General features: G+C 34.6%; 1 protein-coding gene across 1 annotated transcript; it reads right to left on the reverse strand.

Annotated features, from left to right (window-relative positions):
• Positions 1 to 9,379: 9,379 nt before the first annotated feature.
• On the reverse strand, positions 9,380 to 10,973 carry LOC131607835 (dof zinc finger protein DOF5.3-like). The gene has a single exon (XM_058879795.1). The coding sequence runs from the start codon at positions 10,752 to 10,754 to the stop codon at positions 9,705 to 9,707; it is 1,050 nt and encodes a 349-aa protein (XP_058735778.1). The 5' UTR covers positions 10,755 to 10,973; the 3' UTR covers positions 9,380 to 9,704.
• Positions 10,974 to 11,870: the final 897 nt, after the last annotated feature.

Below are 11,870 nucleotides of genomic sequence, written 5' to 3' on the forward strand. Positions count from 1 at the left end.
AATCTTCTCACCATTGACAAAGGGATCAAATTAATGCTAGAACCGGTATCTACCAAACCTTTGCCTATGTGGACATTTCCAATAGACACCGGTAAGGTTACCCGCCCAGGATCATTTGATTTTATCGGAGTAGTGCGTTGAATTAACGCATTACAACAAGAGCTCACCGTTACTACCTCCGGATCCAAGAATCTTCTCTTCTTAGTGATAATGTCTTTGATGAATTTTGCATACATCGGCATTTGCTCTAATGCTTCGGAAAAAGGAACATTGATTTGCAACTTGCTAAAAATGTCCAAGAACCGAGCATAGTGCTTTGCATCTTCTTTCTTTGACGGACCGGGAGGGTAAGGTAATTTCTTCACTTGTATAGAATCATCCACCTTCTTCTTTCCCTTTTCACTCACACTCAATTTTTTTCTCTCTTTTTCTACAACTTTCTCAAGAGTTTCTTTTTCCACTAATTCTTTCTCTTTCTCATTTTCAACTAAATCACCCTCAACATTTTTTTCTACTTCAATCACCCTATCTTTTTCACTCTCAACAATTTCCTCCTCAACTATTTCTCCTACACCCATATCAATATTTCTACCGCTACGAGTTAGAATTGACTTACAATGCTCACGAGGATTTTCTTGTGTAGTAGCCGGAAAAGGACCTTTGTTTTGATCGGCAAGTTGCTTTGACAATTGCCCGACTTGAGTTTCAAGGTTCTTTATTGCGGCATCCGTACTCTTTTGGCTTGCAATTTGCAATTGCATGAATTGGCTAAGAGTGTCCTCGATAGAAAGCTTTGTTTGTTGAGGTTGTTGATTGTAACCGCCTTGATAAGGATTTTGACGATTCGATGGGCCCGCTTCCGGCCTCCATCCTTGTTGATAACCTTGATTACCTCTTTGTTGGTAACCTTGGTTATAGTTGTAAGGTTGTTGTTGTGGTCTCCCACCATATCCTTGATTAGGATTAGACACATAATTCACCTCTTCATCCGGTGGAGGACAAAAACCAGTTTGATGGTCACCCCTACACAATTCACAACACATCACATGTTGATTTTTAGAAGGGCTCCCATTTATCTCTTTGATTTGTTAAGGGAGTTTTGACATTTGTTGAGTGAGCAATTCTACTTGTTGTGTCAATAACTTGTTTTGAGCAAGTATTGCATCACTAGTATTCAATTCAAGAACTCCCGGTTTTCTTTGCAATGCACTACGGTTGTGTTGCCCTTGATGATCGTTCAAAGCCATTCTATCAATGATAGCAATCGCTTCTGCAGCAGTTTTTGACATCAACGAACCACCCGCGGTAGCATCTAAAAGAGTTTTTGGTTGAGGTTGGAGTCCATTTCTAAAGATAAGGATTTGAGACAATTCATCAAACCCATGACCTTTGCACTTTCTAACCATGGACTTGAACCTCTCCCTTTGCACTATAATGAAATTCATTGACAAATTCCACTAAACCTTCCTTCAAAATCTCCCAACACTTCTTCAAAAAAACTAAAGTTTTATCCATCAAGTCTTGGACTCTTTTCCCCATCACTTCCCCAAAATGCATTTGTAATTTCCTCATATGAAAATCTCTCAACTAATCTTTTCTTCTCCTCTAATTAAAGGATCGCAAAGTCTATACTGTCCATAATAGGCTTGTCCAAAATTTCCTTCTTAAATCTCTCGTCAAAATATCTTTTCACTTCTTCTTTGATCTTACCACTTCTTCTGATCTACCTCTGTTTGTTTCAATTGCCAATAAAGTATTTTTATTCTTCTTCTTGACTATAATATAGAATGAAAATATCTTGTGTTGGCGTCCTCTTCTCTCACCCACTTTTATCTTGATTTTTGCCCTAGAATACTTTATTCCCATCAAGGAATTGGGTTATAATGGCACTTTTTGAATAAATGACTCCAAGCACAAGGGGGGTGAGGGTGAATTTTAGTATTCAAAATTCGCGATTACTTTAAATTGATTACTAAAAACAATAATTTGTGTTAGTATAGTTAAAAATAGAGATAACAACGAAAAATGGATTCAAATAAATGTAAAGGAAATTAAAAGACTGAAATGAGAGAGAGAGAGAGAGAGAGAGAGAGAGAGAGAGAGATTGCACCATGATTTATAGAGGTTTGACCGATCTCTAGGCCTAATCCTTTCCCTAGTAAAAAAAATTCTCTATAGCTCCACTAATAATATTTGATAAGCTTTTAAAAGGTTATGCCCACAAACCTTATTTTAATAAACTAAGAGATTTTACAAGGTGTTGGTAGAGTATTGTGGTGTACTTTTCGTTTATATCGTATCCACAGGGATTATTGCGATATCACCGCCGTTCTATAGCCTATTTTGTCTTGAGTTAATGTTACTTTAGTTTTAGGTTTGCAAAAGATCATTCAATTCTTTTAGTAGCAAAGAGTAAATTAATGAAAGTTCTAAGTTAAAGAAAATGTATCAAGATTCGATTTCATCGACCTAAATTTGTATGTTTCCTTATAAATAGATGCTTATGAACTTGCTAACGATCAATATAATTACGTATCGACACCTATATCGTCCGTGTCCGCAACGATATAGTTAGATTTACCGTATTGTTTAACCGACGATTTCTCCACCGTTTAAACAATACAAATAACGTTTTAAGAACCGATACTTAGTAAACATCAAACTCTAAATCCATGTCTGCAACTTATAGTTTGAAAGATGATTAGTTAGGTCTAGATACAAACATTGATGTCTCAAACATTTATACCAAAGGAAAAGCTTTAATAAACAAACTAAACCATCTATATTGATCATCACTTGTTCATACACATATATTCACAAGAAAAACATACAAAAGGCTAGGAAGATTACATCTTATCTTGATACAAAAGGGATTTAGCTATCCATGAGAATGGTAGCTTGCACAAGAAGGTAAGGATGAAGATCAACAAGCATCAAAGGCGATTAATCGACGATCAAGGCTTCCAATCTTCAACTCTATATTTGCTACAGTGTATATTGCTCTTGTTTCTCTCTAAAATATCTCCAACTCTTTTTAAAAGTGATCTGGCCCATAAACAAATAAACAAAGTTTCGCAGACCGCGCTTAGCGCGGTGCAGCCCGCTAAGCGCGCTATCAATAATTGCTTAAACCGCCCAACCGCGCTAAGCGGGCTCCAGACCTCGCTTAGCGCGGAACTCTCTGCCAGAACTTCTTTCTTTTCTTCAAAAGCGCGCTTAGCGGGCTCAACCCCGCTTAGCGCGCTACCTCTTTTCAGCAATCCTTGGCTTTGGTCTTGGAACATCATCAAAGTGCTTTTTCCATGGTCCAAGCTTCCAATTATCTATAAAAACTACAAAATCCAACATAGATTGCAAAGATAAGAACTATTCAACAATAATATAAATATAAGAATAAATATATACCAAATGACAATAAAATACTACTATTAACCACAAAAAGACTTGAGAGTTACCAAAAATTACCTAAGATATTTACACAAATTGGTAACTAACACAAGGCTGATCCCTCAAACCAAAACTGGAGCTTTCTACCTCTCACTTGTTTTGAGGAGTAGCAGCTTTCCGCGTTGTATTTCAGACGGAGTATCCCTTATACTCCTTTATCAATCCCATTTCTTATTAAAAAAACATGTATAACTCACAAACCAAGAACAAGATTTTGACTAGCTAATCTCGAAAAACAAATAGAGGTTTTGTAGGAAAACCGCTACAATCAATCAAGATATACTTCAAGAGAATTTCACTCTTATAAAATAGTTGAACACTGGTGCACCTCACAAAAGTATTTCACTCACAAATGCACTAAGGCAAGTTTTAGTGAAATAAGGAATATGAGAGTGATAGAGAGGTTAAAATAGAAAATAATGATTTAAAATCAAATTCTGGATGAAATAGTGTAGAGGTGCCCTCCTTATATAGGAAAAAATGTAGCTCAAAAAAGAAAATGATTCATGGGCTTTTTAATGCTTGTAATCAATTATATGGATCCAATAATCGATTATGTAATTAAAAAATGGAAAGTTTTTAAGTCGCGCCATTAATAATCGATTATCTACCCCTAATAATCAGTTATGAGGCATTACAATTGAGATGATCAACTAGGCCAATTTGATAATCGATTAGTCGGTGTAATTTTTACTCCTAATTGATTATTTTAGTTTGTAATCAATTAGCTATTGAGTGTAATTTTCACTTTGAAGCTAGAATTTTGGCTAGGATTTTAACCAACCTCAATATCGTGCAAACATGTTTGTAATCACCTAAAGCTTGATGGTTATCCATCTTAGATGCGAAAGCTATCATTGATGAATTATTTCTCTAGGAAATTGTGTACTATAATGAAATTCATTGAAAAACTCCACTAAACCTTCCTTCAAAATCTCCCAACACTTCTTCAAAAAACTAAAGTCTTATCCATCAGGTCATGGAATCTTTTCCCCATCACTTCCCCAAATTGTATTTTTAATTTCCTCACATGAAAATCTCTCAACTAATCTTTGCTTCTTCTCTAATGAAAGGATCGCAAATTCTATACTGTCTAGAATAGGCTTGTCTAAAATTTCCTCTTTAAATCTCTCCTCAAAATATCTTTTCACTTCTTCTTTGATCTTTGCCACTTCTTCTGATCTACCTCTGTTTGTTTCAATTGCCATTAAAGTTTTTCTTCTTCTTCTTGACTACAACATAGAATGAAAATATCTTGTGTTGGCATCCCCCTTTCTCGCCTACTTTTGTCTTAACTTTTGCCTTGGAATACTTAAACTTATCATTACTCTCGGTCAACAACAAATATATTTAATTTATTTCCTTCACTGCCTCCTCCACCCTTAAGTCTATCAAACCAAATATATATGCGTTCCACCATCTTAAGTTTTATTTCAATTTTTTTTACTTCTCTTTCGTTCTATATGTTTTTCCCTAGGAACTCCATATACTTCCACTCTATAAAAAAAATATGAAGTCACTATATATGTTCAAAACAACAATTGTTGTTTTAGAATGGTTTAGAATCTCAATTGATATCTCTACCTTTTATCCACACAAGACAGTGGTCTGATATATCCCTCAATTCTACTTTTTGTTCTTATACTTTCCACTCCTCCAATAGAATATCAGACAATAAAACTCTATCTTTTCTTGATAATCAATAAAAAAACTATCTAATCTACTAAAGGCACTACTATCCTTATTACTCTAGGTATACATACTTCCTATTGTAGGAAGATCTAATAATTCCATCATATTCATAAAGTAAGAGAACTCTTCATACTCTCCCATTTTCAAGTTATCATCACTTCCTTTCCTTTCCCTAGAGTTCCTAATGGAGTTAAAGTCACCCCCACAACATCAACTCCCCTAGCCTAATCTTAGTTTTACTTCTACTAATTCTAGCCATAATTTTCTATTTAATTCTAAATTACAAGGAGAGTATATATTCACAAAGAAACATACCTTGTTATTCAATATTTCTCTTCCTACATAACCTTTCCTTGTAAAGCTATGAATAGAGATAATTTCTCCCTTGCTTCCACATCATGAGCATACATCTAAATTGTCTTCTAGCTCCTTTTGTTGTCCAATCAACATCTGAATTCCCCCATAAGCTCTTCACCACTACATCACTCATAACTTGAATCTTTGTTTCTTAGATGAAGTATATATATCTATTGGACCTTTTGTAATTGTTTGTTGAATCCTCTTTCTTTTCAATGGATTCCCACACCTTCTTACGTTGTAAGATAGTAATATCATTGAATCTTTTTTAATTTTGTCTCCCTTCTTCTCTTTTCGTCTTTTTCCCTTTCCTTCACCCCTCTAACTGCTTCTTCGTATACCTCGTTTCCTTTTTTCTCAAAAATTCCCATAACCGATATTGCATTCCAAAATTTTCCTTCCACATCTTGATCATCCTCCGCCAAAAATCTCCTACCCTACATCTGAACCTATTATCGATTTACAATATATAATCGACCCTCTAGAGTATCTCTCAAATGATTTCTTTGAGGTTTACATTGAATGAATTGAAGTCTTTGTGATTTCGTATGCGTTAATGTTATTTGCTAAAGCTTTATGTTTTTATGGTAAAAGGCGTGAAAAAGTATGATGTTTTGATGCTACCCTTGAGCCATTCCCCCTTTTCAGAAGTTTTTTCCATTGGAAAAGACCCGAATTGATTAAGGCCTAATCTTTTTTTCTTGTCCCCTCTCTTTTGAAATACTTACTCTTCACTCCCCTTGTTCATTGAATCACGTCCCCTTAAAGCCCATGTTCTTCCTTTGAGCCCAATTTCCCCAGTAGGCATGACTTTGTTTTTTCACTTTTTATTATCCCTTCTTCCTAATTCCTCTTTCCTCCATTGATTTTCCCATTTATTTTTTACCATTTCTAATGCCTCTATCCATTTGTCCTATCTTTTTTTCATCTTCATTACTTTTCTGACACATTTAGCGTTGTTGCTTTTCCTTCTATTGCTTCCTTTTTTCCAACCCTAGATTAAACTCATTTTGTATGTTAAAGACTATTATAGCCTTTTCCTTCTTGTCTCTATTTGTTTCATTGATGTCTTTATCGTACTCGTCTCCTTCATGAGATGTCTCGTTCTTGTCGTAATCCACTATTCCACCATGTTCCTTGTCCAAGTTATATTTGAGATCTCCTCTAAATTCCCATACCTTCATTTTTCATTTCTTGTTTTGGCATTACTATTCTCACTAGACCCTGAGAATCTTCTATCACGTTGATCCTGAATATTTCATTGTTTATCTGCACATCAAGTGTTTCATTCAAAACTAATGTCTAGTTTTGTTCTAACCATGACTCTTGGCACATCCATTTTGGATTATTTTTCTATTTCATTATCTGAGCTTAAATATACTTCTAATGGTGCAGTTACGAACTTAAATAGTTTAGGGTTCCGAGTTTGACAAGGGATTCAGTAGCATATGATCCATGTTACCCTTTCATTATCCACATCATTTGGTTTCCATTATCTGACTTGATTCAACCACCACCATATCTAATCTCTAGCCTCTTCCACTAATGTTTTAAGTTCTCTTTCTTCCCTCTCTTCTAACAGATACAAATTTTCTCCAAGTGGGGTTACTTTTATTAAGAAATATCCCTCCATGTTAAGAGCTTCTTGTATATTATAGGAGATTCCAGGGTTTTCCATCACACCAATGAATGCTTTTTTGAAACCAACCAAATCTCCCTCTTCCGTGTTGAAATCTAAATGTGCAAATGATGGTATAGGTTCCCTTGGTTCCTTTCTTTCCACACGTTTGATCTTTTGTGTTAATGATGTTGGTTTAGCGTGTTTCCTAATATAGTGTGTTTGGGTACATTAGGTAAAACAACATATGTACAAGATGTATTTTGATTACATGTGGAACAAGTTCCAGCATGTGTTACATCATCTTAGTGTGTTGGTGTTTGTTGTTGAGTAAGAGCTATTTAGCAAACGTGTTAGATATAACCAGTTAAGCAAGATATGTGTAGCTAAAAAGCTTGAAAGAACCAATTAAGCAAGAGTTGTTTAACCAAATTGCTTGACAGAATCATTTAAACAAGAGATAAGTGGTTCAACATGTGATTTCCTTCTAGAAGTTTGTAATCCAAATTCAATTTGAAAATATTTGGATTTGACTCAATTAAAGAACATTTTACTGGATGTACCTTGAAGGAAGATATTGGTTCTAATTTATTCCATCCAAGACTCTCTCCATTGTAAGATCTATAATTCTCGGGGAAGAGTTAATTTAGATGTACTGGTGCAACATGTTGGACATGATGCTTCAACATTTCTGCAATACAATTGTCAGCAGGACAAGATAAACATTGTTCAGTGCAAAATTTCTTGATGGAATTTAATTAGATTTGTTGAAGTTATTTTAGCAATGTTTGTTTGATTTCTTTGACAGCTGGAGATGTTCAAATCAAATTTAAATTTGAATTTGAAATATAACAGATCATATTTTTTGTTGGAGATTTTTATGGAGCATATCATATCCAACTAAATCAGCTATTATTTTGGACGAATTTAATTTCGATATCCAATGAAAAAAGGCCAAAAGACATTGCTATTTAAGGAGACTCAAACCTCACGTTTGAGGTGTGCATTTTATTTTAAGAATCTTAGTGTTAAGATTTATCTTTTGAGTCTTTGTTTGAGTAATCTTTGTTCACCACTCTAACACCTCAATTCATATCTTAAGGTATAGGGTTTGGTTTGATAGTTACGTTGTAAAACCTTGTTCCAAAATATTAAGTCTATAAGCTTGAAAACAAGTATTTCTTGTATTCTACGCTAATGCATTATAAGGGTTAGTGTAGAATTTTTGTGTACATCACTCTATGTTTAAGTAATTTGACATAGTTGTTGGTTTGTCTTATTTGAGATGTAAATTCAACATTCAATATGGTTAAGATGTTTAAGTTTATGGTTGATGAGTTTTTTAGGGTTCTTGGTGTTCTTAGGATTATGGAAAGTTAGAGAGAGGTTGGAGGTTCTCTCATGATTTTTTTACTTAACCAAATTAAGTTACTAGACTGATAGTTAGACAGTTCATTAGCTTGCTAGTTGAATTGTTAATTAAAAATGCTTTAGTTCATAAATATAGTCCATCACGTGCATAACTAATCCTACATATACCTTTATTACACTTAATATAAATAATAAGTTTCTTTCAATCTCAACTTGAGTCTGGCCTGCACATTACTCTTATTGCTAGATGATGCTTTTGTTTGTTATATTATAGATAGATAGAAATCGTAATCAGTGTATATGTACTTGAAAGAATTGAATATAATAAGACAACACATGGAAGAAACACAAGTATCTGCAGCAGGCGTATATAAGTTCAGTGTAAGTGGATTCTTTCTCTCACATAAGAGTAGAAGAAAGAATCTCTAATGCCATTTCAGGAAACTCTTTCCAAAGGCTGGTTTTACATTAGGTTCGTCAATTTCTCGTAACAAAACAAAGTCTTACATTTCCATATGCCATCCACTATATAGGACCACCAGATTCATGTCAGATATATAGTATATAAAGTGTAGAAAAAAAAATGAGACATCATTGGAAAATGAAAGTGAATAGAGATCATAAGATACAACGTAAAATCATGCTTGTTAGATTAATTTATATTCATATGTTAAATCAAATTAAACCTTATAGTTTTGAGTAGACCAAGAATGTGTATCTTACAGCAGCTTTATAATTTTTATTTATATTTTTCTTAATTATTTTCTCTCTTCTAGTCACCTTTTAATTTTTTTTTCTTAATTATTTTCTCTAATTTTCTTGTTGGAGAATATCAATTCTGAGTAAACAAAACATAAAATGATGAAACTTAGCAACTAATATTAAGAATTCAAATTAATAACTTAACCAATCACACATTCAACTAAACTTAAATAAAAAACAGTAAGAAAGATACAAATTATTGCATGATGATCCACATTCATATACCACCCAAACCAAACCAAAATCAACCACACCATAGAAACAAACTCTAAGATACAAATTAATGCATGCTTGAGTTTAATGGTAGGATTGTCGAAATCAAAGATTTCGACAAAAACTACAATTTAGAGTTTTAGCAAAATTACAGTAGTAGTACTGTAATTTTGTTTAACTCATGGCTAAACAAGCATACACTAAGATGCAAAACCTATGCTACTATCTAAAAAAGAAAAGAAGATTAATTATTACTGTTATGGATATATGCACCATTGGTGGTTGGAAGATCAGACCAAGTAAGGGTTGGAATTGGATTCCAGTACCCTAATTCAGCAGCAGGAACTGAAGTTGTCTCCAAAATGTTTGATATAGTAGAGGTATTAGAAGCCACGTTCCCTAGTAACACTGTTGGTGAAGATGAAATCTCACTACAATAATTATTACCTGATGATGATGATGTTGAAGACCTTAGCTTCTGGTAAAGTTCTTGGATTCCACTGCTTTGATGCTGATGTTGTGGATGTTGTTCCCCAAGTACAAAGCCACCGTTTTGTAAATGTTGAGTTTGATCATGATTGTTTCTCCAAAATGGGTTGCATAGAACATGTCCAATACCATCATAGCCATTTGATGAAACCAACGGCTGAGAACTCATCATGTGAGAAACATGGGACCCTAATAAGTTATTCCCTTCTTCCTTAACAAGGTTAGGGTTAGGGTTTTGGTTAGATCTTAGCAAGGAAAGTAGATGAGAATTTTGTGGAGAGCCCCAGAGGATTTGGCTTGGTGGTGGAACAACATGTTCAAGATCAAACCCTTGACCACCTGACCTTCCTATAAACTCAGATGCAACTGTCTTCATCTTGTTTACTGATGTTTTTGCCGAGTTGTTCGACGCGCCAATGTTTCTGTTTTTCCGGCAGCCTCCTCCGATGGGGACGTTACGTAAAGCGCCGCCTTTTGTCCAGTAACGACGGCATGTTTTGCAGAAATGGCGAGGCTGAGTGAGGTTGTAGTTGTTGTAGTAGCAGAACTTGGTGTTGGATGAATCACATCGTGGACACCTCAGACTTTGTTGGTTTTCAGATGAGGGGGTGGTTGCTGGTGTGGAAGTGGTGGTGGTGGTGGGGATGGTGGTTGTGGAAGATGGACAAGGAGAAGAAGAAGGAAGAGAAGAAGGAGACTGTGTTGTTGTTGTTGGTTGAAGTAAAAGTCCTCCTCCAAGTCCTCCTCCATTAATGGAAGAGTAGTTTCTTTCACTAGCACCATTACCAAAGAGTTCTGGGATCATCTTTGTTTAGTTTTTGTTGTGGATCTAGCTACAACAATCCAAAAAAGAAAAACAGAAAAGCAAAAGGGTGGTGAGTCTTTTTGTGTTAGTGGAGAAAAAAGATAAAGCAAGTCGGTTTGTTGTTTGTTTGAGAGAAAAGAGAGAGAGTATAGAATTACTATGACACTTGCCTTTGAGAATTCAATTTGCTGGCTTTGTTGGCACTTTGGTACTGGTTTCTTTCAAAAGAATATATATAGAATTAGGGTCTTACAAGAATGTATATATAAGAAAACCAATAATGAATCTTCATACTCTCTTCTTGTGTACAATCATATACTTTATTATTAATTGAAGTCACATTTTTTTATCTTTTATATTTATTTTGAATGGAATTTTTATTAAAATGAATTACATAAGACATTCTCTGCATATATGATACCAATCATATTTTAAATGTGAAATATAATAAACAAATGAATAATTTATAGGGTTAAATATGCCGGAGGTCCCTATAAATATGTGACCCTGCAATTTTAGTCCCTCTAAAAATTTTTTTTAATAAATGATCCTCACAAACTTTTCCGTCCCCAACATTGATCCCTCCCGTTAGTTTCCACTAACGGAGGCTGACGTGGCACGCCACGTGGAAGACAGATTGGCAAAAATCTGAAAACATATGAAATTGCGGGGGTTTTAAACCTCCTCTAAACAAACAAAAAAAAACAAAAATTTTGGTTCTGAACTTTTCTCAAACACCTTGGAAGCATGTTCAGAACTAAGATTTTTGGGAAACACACTCAATTATGTGAAACTGCATCACCCACCAACATCTTACATTAACCAAACCTGCAAAACTCTATTGAACCGACCTGCAAAGCACATCAGTGAACAACACATATTCTCTGACTCAGCTTCACACCTTCGACATAACTCACAAAATATAAACACATTTGCAAATACAACCACACAACTTGCAATGACATCACCAATCCACACAAGTTCACTCTGACGCAGAATAATTCGTATCGCAACAAATGGATCATGTACCTTATGTTCATCTTCAATCCATCACAGATCCGTAATCACAACAGGTTCATACATCACTGATTACTCCTTCAAAAGATCCTTCAAGTT

The sequence above is a fragment of the Vicia villosa genome, linkage group LG1 (assembly GCF_029867415.1).
Source record: "Vicia villosa cultivar HV-30 ecotype Madison, WI linkage group LG1, Vvil1.0, whole genome shotgun sequence".
In the NCBI taxonomy this organism is placed as follows: Eukaryota; Viridiplantae; Streptophyta; class Magnoliopsida; order Fabales; family Fabaceae; genus Vicia; species Vicia villosa.